Genomic DNA, 16,937 nt, shown 5'->3' on the forward strand with positions numbered 1-16,937 from the left:
GCTCTTCACTGAAGCGCCATTTTACCAATTTTGGGATAACTACGATTTGTCTAGCGAAAACACGGATCAGTGATGCCAACTAAATATCATGCATTGACATTCGATAATATCAATCTACTGTCGGTAACATAAATGTCTATCTAGATGGTTTTACTTACAGAGTACGTGAGGTAAAAATCAGATGCATACTAATAACAGCTGATACGTGACACTTGTAGAAAATAAAATATATCTGTTCTTACATTAATTACGATGTTGGGAAAGCTGTCTTCCGAATTCTTGCCAATTATTCAACGTTGCAGATTCATCCTGGAGTTAAATATCGCTAATACATTGAGATGTAGCATTAAACGCGAATATGTAAAGTCATCCACTTCGCATGCCAGAATAAATGAATCGATCGTGGAAGAACTGCGGACGATCTTCAAATTTAAGGACACCAAGCTCAGCAACTGGATTGTAGAGGTTTTACGCTAATTATATTCTTATAAAACTCTAGAATATTGTAAATCTTTTTTGTTGAATCTTGGTCGAGTGATGAATATATTTGCAGAATAAGGCATATGCATTATGCGCCAGGTATACAGAAAGCAACAAAAAAGATCGTCAGCGAATTTTGCGGACGCTGGCTTCGCAGTACGCTGTCCAACGTGACTTTGTATGCCAAACAGCAAACAAGTACTTAGCCTGTAAGGTACATTGCTTTTTGTGAGTTGTATACCTTGATTACAAATTGTTTTTTATTTAATATATTGCCTGTACTTTTCCCTTTTATTTTATTTTCTTTCTTTTTACTGAATTTGGTTGCAGTCTGAAGATAAAGAGCAGATGATTGTTCATGAGAGAATGCTGAGGAATGTTCTTACACCAGCTTATCACTGGTTGTTTGTTATTATAGGAAGGTTGCAGCATGGTGTAAAGTTCTTGGTTAATCTGAGAACCGATGTTCTGGTAAGCAAATTGAAAAAATTTTCATGTATCAAGTGACTCGTCCTTGTAATAATATCATAACATATATTGCATTATAAAGTAAGACATTTATAGGAACTATTGTCAGAAATGGAAGACAATGATGAAAGTATAATGATACAACAGTTGAATAATACTTTGCAAAATCTGCTTCTGCTTTGGTTTTCAGTAGGTTTCTTGCACCTGGAACGCGTAACTTTGGAAACTGCATCTGATATATTGCAAAAGGTAGGAGCAGTTTTTTTGTAGACGTACAAGAAAATTTTCTATTTGCTTACTTCTTGTTTTAATATATTTAAAGGTTTCTGATTACGAAGCCATACATCCTACAAGAAATTGGTCGGAGTTGAAACGTAGATTTGGACCTTATAGAAGATGTTACATATTTACGCATCCATCGATGCCAAGAGAACCTCTTGTTCTCTTGCATACAGCACTGTGCGATGTTATACCAGGTCTGCACAGGAAGACAGATTTGTTTTTGCATATTCGATCGAAATTATCTTGCAGGAAATGGTAGCTCCTTCAATGTATATTTTTGTATTATTATAGAGACTCTAAAGGGTATCGATGAAGCTGAAACTAGAATTCTGGGAAGTGCAAAGAAGAATGTAACATTCTTAGAAGAAGATAAATCGAAAATAACAGCAGCGATATTTTATTCTGTAGCATCCACTCAAAAAGGATTGCAGGTAGTTGATTCGTAACAAGTATGTGCGTCGTAATTTTCCATACTGCCGGGAAAATCGTATATTCGATAAAGAATTCTTTCAGGGATTCGAGCTTGGTAATTATCTGATAAAAGAAGTAGCTAATGCGATCACGACTGAATTTCCAGCAGTGCATCTATTGTTCAGCTTATCACCCATACCGAACTTCAAGAATTGGTTACTCGGAAAATTGAAACAAGGTTTTAATTGCTGATTAACGAGAAATAGGAGAAAGAAAGTCATCGTGATCTATGAATGACGTTTATTCCACAGATATGGCCTTAATACTTACCACACAAGAATCCGAAGTTATGAAAAACATTTTGAAAACGAGGGATGTGGTATCAGCTTTAAACAAAGTTCTGAATAATTCATCGTGGATAGACGATACGCAGTTATCACACTTTTTGAAGGAGCCGCTACTTCGAGCATGCGCGTGGTACTTGTACAAGGAAAAGAGACGCGGCTATGCTTTCAATAACGTTGGTACGTGCTGCATTTCTTGCTCTGCAAATCAATTATGAATATGCAAATTATGTAAATATATTTTTACAAAAACTGTATTGAATACGTATAAAGTAGCAGATAATTTCTTTTTAATGGTCTGTACGTTATCCTGCAGCTAATTTCCATTTACGTAATGGTGCTACGATGTGGCGGATAAATTGGATGGCTAATCCTTCGTCGATTGGACTAGCAAACAGTTGCGGTATAATGGTTAATTATAGGTATGCGCTTGATGATCGACTTCAATTCGAAGAGTACTAAAAGTATCACACATAAACACGTTGATACTCCTTTTACAGATATTTCTTGGACAAATGTGAGGCGAACAGTCGAAATTACATTGAAAATTTCGTCATAAATGCCTCAGAAGACGTAATCAATCTCGCCAGACTAGCGGAAATGTCGAGATTATGTAATACAGTTCTGAAAGAATCATAAAAGAATCATATAATAAATAAGGGGCTATGAATGAAAGAATATCACAAGATAATGACCATAACGATGATAATAAAACATGATTGATGCATGGTAAAGGTCTAGTTTATTGATAAAAAAATTCTCTTTATTACTCTTCAAATTTTATGTTTTTATTAAAGATTATTAAATTTGTTCATTTATACAATAGCTGATTTGTTTCCAGCTTAAAGACAGCACAGTGGTCTGCAGACAAGTCTAGAACAGATAACGTAATTTCTATTATAATTTAAAAGTGATTTCTATTGCTTGTTTTACAGAATAATCATATAGAAGAGCATGGAGAAATAATCGACAGGATCGATCGTCTTCAAACAGCATTGAAAGTACTAAATTACACAGTTTCCACTCTATTTGTTAATACTTAATATATTTTACAAATCTTTATATAAAACAGAGAATAAAGTTGCATATATATACCTGTAGTCAAGGCTGAGTTTGGTGAAAATTCGCGGGAAGATGAGGTCTACTTTCTAGTTTTGTGTATTCCAAATAGAATTCCTTAGCTACCTTTCTCCAGTTTTGCGCATCAAAATAGTAATAAGTACCACGTTCGTATGTCGAGGTCTTTTCTACAATCCCCAAACCTGGCGCCTGCGTTATCCAAACTTTTTCCTCCATATGATACCGCCACTCTCTGCTGTACCTTTACGTCACACGTAAAATTGCACGTGAATCGCGTACTCTTAAAGTTATTCTGCATGTAAAAGTCAATCTTGTGTTTGCACTTACAACTCCGCCGCCGCAGCTAATTGCAATACATCCCCAACATTTGTATAAAACATATAAAACAGTAGATCATCTTTATATCGATTTAGTTTAACTGGCGCTAGTTTATCCCTGAAACAAGCACTGAAACTTTATGCCTTTTGCAAGGCGCATCACAGTTTGCGCGATACTTTTCATTACGAAGTATACATAGTTCATGGAATGATGCATGCATAGTAGTTGCGGATGAGCGCGTTACCTGATCGCGGCATTTATAAGATATTCAGGTGGTACATGAAAGTCGATGTCTTGCGGTCGACAGGGTGTTTCCGCCCAGGGTCCACCGAAGTTTTGATAGAGATTTTCGGGTGAATTCAAATTCAGTCCTAATGCGGTAAGATCTTGGCCTAACGCCAGCGATACTAAGTTTGGATCCGTCTCTGCCGCTCTAATAAACGTCAAAAGTCCAACCATGCCAAATTGATCCTTCACCATACTTGCAGGTATATTTGTCACCTTGCCTGTATGTGATAACCATAAGATTAAACTCTGACGAGTTCAATTAAATATTCAATACGTTTAATAGCGCATATCTTTGGTGCGAAGCAACATACTTGGCACAGATTTCAATTTACCGTCAGGCGATGTTTGGATGCCTCTTTTAGAAGACTGAGATTTTTCAGATCCGGGGGCTCTATTGGCCTGCAATGCGTCCTGCCCGATCTCTGGACCGAGCCCTACAGGAATATTCTTATCGCCAGACACGCTACCACCAGGCGATGGACCTTCTCGGTTTTGCGTGCCCGGTAATGCAGGAAAGTCTTCCGAGCTCATAGTAAATTCGCTCGATTCGGATGTCGGTTGTTTCACCATCCCAACTGTAACACGCGCGAATACAAGTTACATTAACATGCGATAATCTATTAATGAAATTAATATCTTACTTAAATTTATGCTAAGCATAGATTTACTTTAAACACGATAAATTTAGAAAGGGAATAAACTTTATATGAAATTACATCGAGAGTTTCTCATTTGAAAAAGAGATTCTCAAAATAGTAGATATGATTGCGGTGCATTATGATATGAAACAATCGTTTACAATGTGCATGAAAGGATATCCGCTCATTTATATTCTCTTGACGTTTGACACTAACCATAAGGCTGTTTCCCCGGCATGGGACTAGGTTGCGGCATAGAGTCACCTTGCCCTCTATTCGTTAGGGAGGGAAACTCCGAGAGATCTAACAGAGGGGGAGTACTTGTATCTCCGCCGCCTCCACTCCCAAAAACAGAGTGGAAATTGTTAACCGCACCTTGAGATCCGTAATTACGACTTGGAGGTATTCCGAAACTGCCCATACTACCCATTGGATTTGAAGCTCTGCAATACAGATGGAGATGATTGCAGATGGGAGAAAGGAAAGGAGATATTGAGCCTCGTGTCAAGTTCTCATATACTATATGTTCTTATGATGGCGCGATGCAGAACATTATAGACAAGATCGTAATCGTTTCATTAATAATGAAAAAAAGAAAGAAATAAACAGGAACTAACCCAAGAGCAGGCATCGTACGTCTATCAGTAAAAGCTCTCTGCCCAAACAGTCCTCTACTGCCCATAGGAGAGAGTTGTTGCTGTTGCTGATGACTACTCTGTCCACCAGAGCCCGACGCTCCAGGATAAACGTTAGTGGCAACTATTGCTGAGTTGGCTGTACTCGAGGTGCTTGCAGACGAGCCTGAGAACATGCCCGAGGTGGGCGTGACATGACCCGTGAGGGTCGCTGTGTTCAAACCCCCTCCACCGCCGGCTGCACGTGAAGTGAGACTTGCGTTCGCAATACTGCGTGGCGGTTGTTCAAAGTTCAGGTTGGCCATAGCCCGGTGGCACTACTAGTAGAAAAATGTTTCTGCCCAAGAGCAGGCACACCACGAAGCACTTGTGTCTTACAAACGATTAGCACATCCACTTTTCTTTCTCTAGTACAACACTGGAATACTCTTCAATTTCATTGGATCGCCGATGATCCATGACAAAAACGTTACCGCTCAATGTGACCTACAACAAGAAAGAATCATTATTAGTCTCTTGTCGATAATGGAGCTGCCATCTAAAATACATGTTATCGTTTACCTCCTCCTTATCGCAGTACCACAGTGACGATTACATCAAGTGTATCATGTACCATGGAGACATAAGAACCATACCTGTGAAATAAATAATTACTTATGTGAAATATGATGTCTTAACATATGAAAAGCATGCTATTTGAATAAACATATAAGCGACGTTCTATAGTTATTGGAAATATGTTCATAGTAACAATCCAAGTTTCCTACGACCAAATTTAAATACATACATTTATTTGTCCATTAAATATGTATTCAATCATGTATCAGTTTTTCAAGTAAACAGATTATCACCAATAGGATATAATTACGATAACTACATATGTCCTACATATGACTGTGTTCTACACCTTGATGAATACAACATTAACAAATATTAAAATAAAAAATACATTTTAACCTAAACTTTGAGTATATTCATTAACGTGAAATCTAATTCCGCCTCGTGTTCTGCATGGTAGATTGAAAGAAATCGTAAAACCTACGGTCTACAATATCTACTATCAGACAACGCGTATGGTCCCGCTAACGCGAGCTCTACATCGCAAAGAGGCATATACAGTAATGGGAGCTTGGTGTATTTGTACCCGCGCATTTCTCTCAAAAACTGTGTGGGACACGTAAAGTCTGGCCGCGAATACAAGTGCGGGTCGCCGTGTGTGCAAGTAAACACGAGCGGCTCGGGCCGAACGGCGATATTGACACTATCGGGACGGATTGACAAGCACAAAGGGGCAAAAGGTTATAAAGTGCGTAAGACGTCAAAATAACATAAGGCAGAAGCGCGGCGCGCTGCGATAGTACCTGGGACGAGCGCCACCAGCTGCGTATCACGACGCGGCGAGTTCCATCGTGACCGCGACGGTAAACAAAGTGGACGAATGTTTAAAAAAAAAGAAAAAAACACACGCGAAAACGGTTGTCGATGTTAACTCTCGGTCGTAATCGGCCGACGGTGTTGATGGATCTCGGTGAGGGGGTCTCGCGCGTATCCGTACGGCCACTTGAAATTGTCACTCTCTCACACGCACGTTAGGCTCGCGAACTCGCACGTGGACGTCGGGGCACACGACAATCAGGATCTCATACACATAACAGTGCCCTTCAGTAACAGAACTCACTGTTTTGTCACTCACGTAGTTTCACGAACTTAAACAACACTAGAGGCACGAACGTCTGCCATATTAGCAATTTATACGCTGTGTTCAAACGAGCCACCTGAAGTGCGTGCCAGATCGGCTGGCTAGTCCTCGGAGCGATCGATCTCGCACGTAATAATCTTTCAGTGATATGCCTCGTCCCAAACATGTGTCTCAAACGCCATGCAAGTATCGCAGTATTGTTGCCTGGCCGAAAGTGCGACAGTCTCGAACTTGACTAAGGATGCGCGATTCGTCGCTACAATATTCTAGGGTATTTTCTAGAATATTATTATTTTTCCATGGCTGCAAAAAAATAACTGGAGCAGATATTTTAGCAAGAGGGGACTGATATAGTAACATTATATTCCTTTCGTGGTCAATAAAATGCAATATACTGAAAGAACAATTGTTTGTTTGTTTTTTACGTATTTATTAATATTGATTAAAAATACACACATGTATTTATGTATATATAATTTATGTGTTTATATTTATATAAATATATATAAAAGCATTCGAAAAAGAAATATTTCTCTGGTAATTTTATCGATAATACATTTTACCGACTGACAAAAAAGCTACGAGATTGCTTGAGTCATGAAATAAATATAGATGGCGCTGCAACTAACAATTCCACTAGATTTATCGAATCGCCGGCGTGGCGCGAGATAGTTACGAGTTTAGTTTGACTCAAAGTAATTTATTCAAATTATACAGCAAGTATATATAATAAAGAATAAATTATGTTAATATTAGAAAGATAAGTTTATTCTAGTTACAATATATCTTCAGTAGTTACCAAAATGTCGAACTAACAAACGGCAAAATATATTTATTGTAAAGCTCATATATCTATATTTATATGATCTAATAAAAATATACAAGAGTGTACTCTTTCAAAGATAATTACAAGATCCTAATATCCCAAAGCGTACGGAATCCGAATTGAAGGCGCACTCGCCTGAAGTTGTCTCAGAAGTGAATTTTCAAATTCAAATTTTGATTCAAATTCAAATGCAAATGTGCCACCAAAGTGGAGTTTTAATTATGGAGGTGGTACGCGCGGGCGTGTATTCGGCACGCTGTCCTAACTTCAACGAATTCGCCGGAATTGTGCGGTCTCGCTGATCGGTCTCGGCTCGATTGACAGCGCGTCGTGGTGCGCAAGCAACAGCTGAAGCGCTTCGGCCGGCACCGCGCTGCGAGTGGGAGCTCCTCCGAGCCTCGCAAGAGTCGGAGGCGCGAGTGAGTGAAGACTACCCGAAAGTGCCGAGCTGCACTCAGTCTGTCCGCGGGCGTCCGTCAAGCAGACCTCTCCGGCGCTCCTCTCCCTCTCGGCCGCGTCCGTCCTCTCGACCTCGGCCTCGTGGAAGACACATGTCGTCGGCTGGTGCAGCTGCTGCTACCGGCTGACCCGCGCGCGATCGACATTAACGTGGATCGTATAAAAAAATATCCACGAGCGATCGGCGCTGATAACCATCGCGTGTCGCGTGTGCGCGTGCACCTCGATCGGCTTCCGCGATCGGTCCCCGCAATCGATTTTCATATATGAAAGTGACTCAATCCTGTGACGAGGTGTTCGCAGTGCAATCGTGTAATAACACGCCGACCTCCCACACGAGATGTGGTTGACAAGGCTTCTCCGGTGCCTCCTCGTCGGCCTCGTGATCGTCGGCTCGCCACCCTGGAGCGTCGTCGACGGCTTCAACGTGGAGACGAAGCACTATGCGGTGTACCGCTCGGAGGCGAGATCCATGTTCGGTTTCGCCGTGTCCACGTATCGTGACAAGTACAGCCGTGGATGGTGAGTCTCTTTCTTTTTTGTTTTTTATTATATTAGATACTACGGTGAAGATGGTGATTCGATAATATCGGAATCATTGATAGCGATTAAATTTGCAGACAAATTAAAGTCTCGCGCGCTCGAGTGCGATATGAAACACGATGCAAAGTATTTCTGAAAGTATTTTTGGAAGTATAGGTAGTAATGTAATAAAAAAATTGATTCAATTACTAATATGTGTCATGGAACGAATCTTATTCGGTCTTGAAGAGGTGTAGCGTAATTCGATGACACATGGAAAATTCTGAGGAAAGGGGTGCTTACTGTACTGCATTACGTATCTTCTCGCGTGCATATTACGTTAAGTGATTGTACACGTCATTAAATTCAATATTGATTTATGATTATGCCGTGCAGAAAAACTTTTCTCCTTCTCTATCTCTAGAAGCTACACCGCAAATAACTGAAAAGGAATTTGAACCATTAGCGCTCTCCCTTTTTATAAATTTCTGACATAAAATTTTTAGATAAATGACTGTCCCGTGAATAGAATAGTTTCGACACAAAAGTGACGCCTAAAATTGATAATTACCTTTGTCCGGTTTTTAATTCGCTGACCAGGTGTTTGACTCATCGCTCGATTACACAAATGATTGACTCACCCGGCTGCCACGAAATAGGAAATACCACTGGTCGGCTTAAATTACCGTTAAATGATTCGTTTTCAGTTTCGTCCGGATGACCGTGAGATTAATGCGAGATTATTTATGACGGCACCCGCTTTTCGAGAGAAATCACTCCTCCGCGCTCTTGAGTTCTCACGATTTCGATATCTCTGGCGGGATTTTCGCGATAACTCAAGTTGTTATCTCTGTACAGTTTTTCAATTTCCGTTATGAAAGAAGTCATCAGTCACCCATCGCGCAAGTCAGAACGGTAACTCTCCCGTTTGAGATATCGCGGAGCGGAGTATAAGGACCACGTTCTCATGTTTCATCTCGAGCTCTAATAACGAGCGATAATCCTCCATCCATCAGCGATAAGTACGCTTCAGGGACGCTTTAGTGCGGTTGCAACCCTTGGAAGCGCCATATCGCTCTCTCTTCTCTCACCGCGAGCAGGAGCGAGACGGCCGTTCTCGAATTTCGTGACTCACGTTCTCGCGACAGGGCCACGAATAAATACGTTTTCTGCTCCAGCTCGCGCGTGTCTTGGCGACGATTATAAATAATATCGGGGAAACGCGGTTAACAGCGCGCAGCACGTCATCGTCACATCCGCGGGAAAATCGGCAGCCACCAGCTGCGGCACAATGGAATATTGTATTTAAGGTCGCATGCGCACATTCGCAAGCAATTAGCGAGTCATACATAGACAGTGCAGGATAAAAGAAAAAAAAAGATGCGGGCACGATAATTCGATGCACGTGCATCGATTACGAGCCTCGCGGATTCCGTTGGCCCGTTATTTAAAGCAACAACGTTACTCAATAAACGACGGAGAGTGACGGTTACGTCGACGGCGGCAAGAGGGAACGACGGCGCGAAGAAGGCCGCAGGAAGTCTGGATTACACGAGGCCTCACGGGAGGTTTCGTGGACGCTTATATTTAGGCCAGCTCCGTGCGAGTTTTACGAGCGGCCGCGTTCGCGCGCTTTCATTAATTCACCGCGTTCACGGGGATTAAAACGCTCGATCGCCGTTAATCCTCGAAATAGAATGGGACCCCCCGATATTTATAATGGGTGGCGGCTCACCTACCGGCAGATAGATTTTTATCTCGCGTGCGGACGCTTGTTAACACGGGTCTTCGGTATTTGCAAAATTACGAGCGCCCTTTGGCGCTGCAGAAATTGCCAATTGCGCGAGTCAAAAGTTCGATCGAGGCAGATTTAAATCATGTCATTTAAATTCTTTGCATCGAATTATCCTTTCGCGTTCTTTCGCGAAGTCAACATTGTCGGGAATGCGCGGATGTCTGTGTACGGCGATTCGATCGAGTATGATCAATGTCTCCGTGACGTGAGACACACGATGATGCAGGATGTTAGGTCATCGTTGCGACTGCGACGGTGTACCATGTGGGCGGTTCATCACTCCCTTGCATCGCTCTGATTAATGCCCCTGTAATCTGCGCGATCGATCTACTACGATCTGCTACATGATGTTGTCCTTTCACGGGCTTCCTCAATGGCCGAGTTCCATTACCCGGTAGCTCGACTGCAGAATTGAAAGAAGGCGCGCTACGTTTCAACAATGAATTCCAAATGAGACTCAATGTAAAATCCGTTTTTTAATTTGATTGTGGTTAATTATTGCCGGCTTCATCGTGAAGGGATTGATAGCATAGGTACGAAGAGAACTATAAACGTGCTCCAGATATAGCTCCTCTGAAAAAAAGAAGCGAACATTACACAAGGTAATATCAGAACTTTCCGTAATAATATATGGACGAAGATTAAGCGCGAACTGGAGGAATCTTGTTTCGGAGAAGACTGAATCGGGATCCGACCACCCGTTGCGGTCTCATACATATGATTGGAAGCAACGCCGCTCTCGCATCCGATGCCACCTAATATCTACGAGCACTCTAAGGTCCGCACAATGTGCCATTACCACGAGCGGCGGTAATCTCGTCCATATATCTACCCGGTCATATATATTCATATAATCCTGGTCTCGTTTACCATTCAGAAAAAATGTAATGCGATTACAATCGCGCTGGCGTACGGACGGGCCGAGCAAATGGGTGTCGCTCTGTAAATTTTACGGGAAATGGAAATCCAGATAACATAACACTCCTTCGCGCGTCTCTTACGAGGAATACTTAATCGTCTCTCGTTCTACGATCAGCTGCGAACACCTGGAATTTTTTAGCGTGAATTTCTCATCGTTTCCTGCGCGATTTGTCTTCTCGTGCATTGCGAAGGGAGAGTACTAAAATCGTTTGTTAATTTATCGGCGGTTGAGCCTCGACGTGTCTCGCTCGGAGCATGATGCAGTCTCGAACGCTATGCGCCACGAGGAAGCCCGAGATGCAAGGTGTATAAATGTCAACGTACACAGCAGAACACGTATTGCCGTGATTCATTGTGCGACCGCATCGGTGGTCGTGTCTTTAAGAGGAGAATTCAGTCACGATCGGGCGTACACGGTGAAGCCAGAGCAAATAGCGAAATCGAGAATCGTGACGCGCCGGCGTTCCGATGACTCGTATACGTTTCCCGAATTCGCCGGTTATGTACGAGGAAACCTGCTGCCGCGACTCGCCGTACTAAATATAGAAATTATTTCACGACGCGAGAGAGCAAACGTTCGAAACATCGCCGATAAGCAGTCGTGGTCGCGAGCGTTCAAGGCGAAATAGCAAGAATGACGATATCAGCGCTGTTCATTTTTCACGTTGCTCGTTACTGGCGAAGTTAAAATTTCGCCTGACCGCTCCGATCGCTGAAAGCGATCGAATTACGTAAACTGGATTAATTAATTATGTACGATGTAATTGTGGCTGCTGGTTTGGTTGGTATTTTATTAAACTGATGTCATGTTCATGCAACACTGCTTATATTATGTCAGGCAGAGTATTAATAAAAATTTAAAAAATTTTACTTTCAATAAATTAGCGAAGGAAACTTTGAAGATATAGTTCTACGAACATTAAAGTCATCGTAGATATCAGTGTATGTGAATGACTGCACGATGTCTGCGAGAACAAAGCGAGCACGACAATAATCGCAACATTCGAAAATCAGGACAAACTTGCGGAAACTCGCCTCTCATTGTTGTGCCTCGAGCTGATGATTGAAATTGCTAATTGACGCGTCATAAAACGACGCGGAGATATGCCACGCGAATGCGGCTTTCGTCGGAAAGAGAAATTAGCTCTTCTTTGTAAAGCGTCTGTCATGCAATATGCTTCTCGCTGATATTCCGGGAAGCGTAGTCTTCTTATCATCGGCAGCTTCCATGTGATAAGCACACGGTACGACTAACGGCAACGATTCGCAGCTCCAACTTCGTTTCGTAGATTATTCTATGCAAGACGATGACGCACGCAAGAACGAGAGAAAGAGAAAGAGAAATGTATTACCTAAATGCTATAAAATTCTTTTTGATGCATTTTAGAGAAACAAATACATCTACTCGATTGTTTAGTAAATACACTTACGGTTTCCACGTTTACGAAAAATCATTTCTTCCTTTTCGAAAGATGATTTTGGATCTCTCACACGCGTTACAGGCCAATTCGTTTGACGAATGTTGCTTTACGCGTAACGTTACGTTTCTCTGCGTAAAAACAGACAGCGGTGCTTACGACGCGTGTCGGGACGAGAGGAGGAAACGAGGATTCAATTTCCTCGCCGCTTCCGGTTGACAAAACGAAAGTCGAGACTGATCGAATGCGTGTCACCTGCGTGTCGGATCCTTTTGCACTTCTCTCAATTAATTTATTCCAGACGCTGTCGCATCCTATCTCCTTCAATGTGATGCTGTACGCATGCAGTTTAACGCCGTGAAAGTCGCAAAGCTGTCGTTAAAGTGTATTTCTCTCTCTCTCTTTCTTACGCATGGAGATTTAAAGCGGCGTCTTAAAGCGATCGCCGGTGTCACAACCTTCCGGATGAATTACGGGACGCATGAAGTCATCGCTGTAATAAAAACACGAAATGAAAACGTGCATAAAAAAAAGGCACGAGTAATATTTATATAGGACGTTGTTAACCTTTTGCTTTCGACTACCGAATTCTACATTGTAAACCGGGGTCGTTCGAGAGCATTGAGCGAGCATTCATTGCAATCACGTCTGCGAGACGGAAGATTTGTTTAGAGGCATTCCGCAGCTGTTACTCCTATCGCGAAAAATTCAAGTGACGAGATATATGAGACGCGTATGGAATCGCTCGTAATTTCAGTCGTCGTTCATCGCCTTTTCGTACTCGCCTTTTACGTTCACCTTGTTTCACTCGACGCCCACTGGCATACCTACCACACCTTGGAGCTAATTATTAATCCGTACGTCAGAGATACAGTATGACAATACTCGCTCTTCAAGCAGTGTCGCACAGTAGCCAACAAAGAGAAAAATACATTTCTCAGAACGTTAATTGATCATTTGCATTAATTCGTATTAACTTTGAATCATGAGATATAAATAATTACAAATATACACGACTTTTTAGGAAATATAAATCTGTCGAATCTCGATGATCACTCTCGGTTACGCTGCAATTTTATTTCTGGCAATCGCAATAAAGATACTTGATTCGCTCGGTGCAATCCCAAAGTCGTTTAGTCACTCTTTTCGCCTCCGAAAATTGGCAGGGCAGAACGAACATGCGGATCCCAGTAGGGAGAGGAGAGAAAGGGATGAGAGGGAGAAAAGGAGGCAGAAGGTAATGAGGATCGCGTGAGGCACGTGCCCGAAGCTCTGGCCATATCATTATGCAGACGAGAGACGGCGGAGGCCTCGGGGCCTGTTACTCTTACCTGCACGCGTGTAACACGCGTGCAAACGGCGCCCTACACACGCATACGTAATATACGGAGAGTCATATCGCGATGGCACGCGAGGGAGAAGAAGAGAGAGAGAGAGAAAGAGAGGATTAATCACTCACCACGGCGTGTAAAATTCGATGTAGCCACCGATTAAACAGTCCGTTTTAATACTTTCGTCGACGGCAGCTTCTGTGCGCGATGCCGTAAGAGACAAGGAACAGAAAGACAGACACGCGTTGCGAATTCGACGTTCGCCAGGATATGAAATTGTCATCTCGAGACATTCTTTTCGTGCCCACTGACAATTCCTTTTTCGGCGGGATGGTAACATCATGGGATGCATACACGCAACACGCGGTCAGTTCTGTTGGCCATATGGCTGCGGCACGTCAACGTCATTCCCTCGGAATCGCATTGTTCCCTGTGACTGCGTTTGACACATGTTTCCTTTTTCATTGAAGTCCATGAAGAAACGCCACGGTTTGTCTAGTCCTCAGGAAAAATATTTCTTTTTCTTAAACTCTCGTTCGGGAGACTTGTAATTTTGCTAGCAAACTCAAATTGTTTTGGTTTTTAGAGCACAATGGTGCACGTAAACCTGGAAAAAATTTTCTTAGTGTTAGTAAGGCTTAATCATGAAATTATTATCCGTGTAAATTGGATGAATGAATAGTTAGCATAATAATAATTTGTCTGTTGAATATGTAAATATCAGAATTGAGCACAATACTTGTCGAATTTAATTTATGTGCCGCGGGGAATTAATTTGTATCCGATTTGTGTGTTCGTCGAGCGAGCACCCAGCAAAGTAGACAAACGATTAGGTAATCTGGGCAATGGTTCAGTTACGCAATCTCAATCACGTTAACAATAGTGTCGCCACGATAGAATTGGGGTCGTTGTATCGTGACCCAACATGAAATGGCGACGTACGTTAATTAATGAGATTAAAACCGTACGATTAAACCAGTGCAATCGCTTTGACGTTGCTCCGCGCACTAGAATAAATTTGATTTAGTTTTCAAGCATTGAATGCTACGGAGAATTTTTCAAGAGAGTTACCAAACTCAATTTATAGATATCTTACGATGAAATGGCGCATTTTAATAAAATGTGGATAAATGAGTAAACACAGCTGCTCGATAATGAGAACACGGTAATTGCGAGACGTGAATTAGCATTTTTACGCACGTCCAAGTGTGGTGAATGCAAGGAGACCTTCTCTTCTTTCACTTTTATATTCCACAAGATCTGTCACCCATATGGCATGGACTTCGTCGCTTTTATGCCGTCACGCTCATCGTCTGAGAAAAGATCATTCCCCGTAACCGAACGTTGTCTCACGTGACGAATTCATCGTCAATTAAACGACAAATGGACGAGTGACCTTCAGTTAACGGAGAACCTGATAAATTCAAGGGTTCGGCTGCGCTCGAGGCGATGACAGATGCAAATTACGATCGAGGCACACTCGCTCCGCGCGCGATAATAGCTCGTGACCGAGATTAATCTAACGGCCTTACTAACGTGGGAGAGAACGCGTGGATTTTTTTTACCCCGCGGTGGAGGCGTGGTATACGTCGCGGAAACGGTGCGTTTTGAATTATAAAATATCACGAAGCATACTTTATATCAGCGATCACGTTTCGAATCTGTGATATGCCTAAGACGGAAAGTACATTTTAGGGGCGTTTAGTAATGGACGATACGAACACGGCAGTAAATTTTTCCCATCGAGAACGATAAACGCGAGAAAATCTGCTGGCTGTCTATTCAAAGTGACAAATTCGCGATGCCGAGAGAGCGAAATTGTCAATCGACCGATTGTAGATTGTACTACCGCGGAATTGCGGTACCATTACGCGTGGCTTACGCACACGCGCGATTTCGCTTTGAATGGTGATTACGGGTTTGTTCACAGTGAAAGCCGAATAGTGTTAGTGAGGAGGTGCTCCTTATAAAGTAGCGGCGACTCGACGTCGATATACGCCTCCGTTCGCGTTACGTCATCGACTGATCGTGCGTATCCTCGTCGCACGTTGCGTACGATGTCTTTAAAGATCTTGTTGCGCAATTGGGGGCGCGAGGAATTCCTTTTTGAAACGGACAACAAAATTTATAATCACGATCTCCGATTATTTCTCACGAATTAATTTCGCAAGCATCTCGTACAGAAATTACGCTCACTGCAACTATGTTGTTACATATATTCATTACACGAATACAATATCAATAATTTGATAAATTAGTACACAAGTGTACTAACTATTAAGTATTAACAAAAGTGGTCGATTTGATCTTTTTAATCGTTGACCTGATTAAAAAAAAAGAAAAAGTAAAACCGACTGAACGGAAGCGAAAGATCTAAAGTGATTGCCGGAAGCGTATTACGTCGCTTAATTAACATGTACGCGCGAACCCCCGCGACAAAGGGATTCGTATCGTGTAGCGAAGCGAAATTTCGCGTTGATCGGATACCGTAAGCCACGTTGATTTTTTTGCTATCCACTGTAATAACACGGCGCACCGCATGTGCACGCCGTACAGAAGGCGTATTCCGCCTGGTTTAAGTTTCCTAGCACGCGCTGGTTCATTAACATATACGCGTTCCTGGAGAAACTGAACCGCGCGCGGGTTCGCTGAACCTCGTGCCTTAATCGGCGGATTTCACTCCAAAAATCTGTTAAACATTCAGTACCGGATTAAGATTACGCAGTGCATTCAAATACGAGCGCTAAAACAACGAGAGCCTAGATTGAGAAGCAGTTGCAGGAAAACCGAGATCGCTTCGATTCTTTTTGTTTCTATTAAATTGCTGCGAACGTTTAACTTTATAGCCGATCGTATATTCGCCGCTTCTATTCGAGGCTTTCCAAGAGAATATGTATTATCTTGCGTACAAGTAAAACAAATTTTACGCATACGCGAATGTGTAATAAATTGCGATATTTGTGCCTGTAGAATGAATATTCGATAACATTAAAATCTTTCCATCATTAAAAGGTTTCCAAAG

The 16,937-nt window shown here is 42.2% G+C and overlaps 3 protein-coding genes and 1 long non-coding RNA gene across 8 annotated transcripts in view; 2 read left to right on the forward strand and 2 right to left on the reverse strand.

The window, feature by feature from the left end:
- Nucleotides 1-18: 18 nt before the first annotated feature.
- Nucleotides 19-3,085, forward strand: LOC105276230 (malonyl-CoA decarboxylase, mitochondrial). 3 transcript variants are annotated; one of them, XM_011333696.3, is made up of 11 exons: nucleotides 19-170; nucleotides 303-465; nucleotides 554-694; nucleotides 811-951; nucleotides 1,045-1,197; nucleotides 1,271-1,424; nucleotides 1,522-1,661; nucleotides 1,744-1,879; nucleotides 1,953-2,165; nucleotides 2,302-2,407; nucleotides 2,486-3,085. In XM_011333696.3, exons 1-11 carry the CDS (start codon nucleotides 145-147, stop codon nucleotides 2,622-2,624), a joined length of 1,512 nt encoding a protein of 503 aa, XP_011331998.2. In that variant the 5' UTR covers nucleotides 19-144; the 3' UTR covers nucleotides 2,625-3,085. The 3 variants fall into 3 exon arrangements, 2 of the variants coding, with proteins under 2 accessions (XP_011331998.2, XP_011331997.2); XR_893366.2 differs by lacking the exon at nucleotides 19-170 and having other exon boundaries at nucleotides 253-465; nucleotides 2,486-2,714; nucleotides 2,921-3,085; XM_011333695.2 differs by lacking the exon at nucleotides 19-170 and having other exon boundaries at nucleotides 177-465.
- LOC105276229 (CCR4-NOT transcription complex subunit 2) lies at nucleotides 2,754-6,816 on the reverse strand. Of its 2 annotated transcripts, none has more exons than XM_011333692.3 (9): nucleotides 6,306-6,816; nucleotides 5,506-5,579; nucleotides 4,927-5,430; nucleotides 4,526-4,752; nucleotides 4,004-4,246; nucleotides 3,628-3,889; nucleotides 3,393-3,512; nucleotides 3,081-3,306; nucleotides 2,754-2,858 (listed from the first exon to the last, which is right to left on the reverse strand). In XM_011333692.3, exons 3-8 carry the CDS (start codon nucleotides 5,247-5,249, stop codon nucleotides 3,087-3,089), a joined length of 1,395 nt encoding a protein of 464 aa, XP_011331994.1. In that variant the 5' UTR covers nucleotides 5,250-5,430; nucleotides 5,506-5,579; nucleotides 6,306-6,816; the 3' UTR covers nucleotides 2,754-2,858; nucleotides 3,081-3,086. The 2 variants fall into 2 exon arrangements, with proteins under 2 accessions (XP_011331994.1, XP_011331996.1); XM_011333694.3 differs by having other exon boundaries at nucleotides 3,393-3,500; nucleotides 6,306-6,806.
- A 1,063-nt stretch (nucleotides 6,817-7,879) lies between these two features.
- Nucleotides 7,880-16,937, forward strand: part of LOC105276232 (integrin alpha-PS2) — a 51,955-nt gene continuing 42,897 nt past the window's right edge. Inside the window, exon 1 of one of the 2 annotated variants that reach the window (XM_011333698.3) lies at nucleotides 7,880-8,450. In XM_011333698.3, coding sequence (XP_011332000.1) covers nucleotides 8,269-8,450 — 182 coding nt within the window. In that variant the 5' untranslated portion in view covers nucleotides 7,880-8,268. The remainder of the gene's footprint in view (nucleotides 8,451-16,937) is intronic. The other variant, XM_011333699.3, reaches the window with a different exon arrangement.
- On the reverse strand, nucleotides 11,937-16,600 carry LOC105276231. Its single transcript, XR_003406940.1, has 2 exons — nucleotides 15,116-16,600; nucleotides 11,937-14,522 (listed from the first exon to the last, which is right to left on the reverse strand). It is a non-coding gene; the product is annotated as an uncharacterized LOC105276231 (long non-coding RNA).

This window comes from Ooceraea biroi, chromosome 9 (genome assembly GCF_003672135.1).
Source record: "Ooceraea biroi isolate clonal line C1 chromosome 9, Obir_v5.4, whole genome shotgun sequence".
Taxonomy (NCBI): domain Eukaryota; kingdom Metazoa; phylum Arthropoda; class Insecta; order Hymenoptera; family Formicidae; genus Ooceraea; species Ooceraea biroi.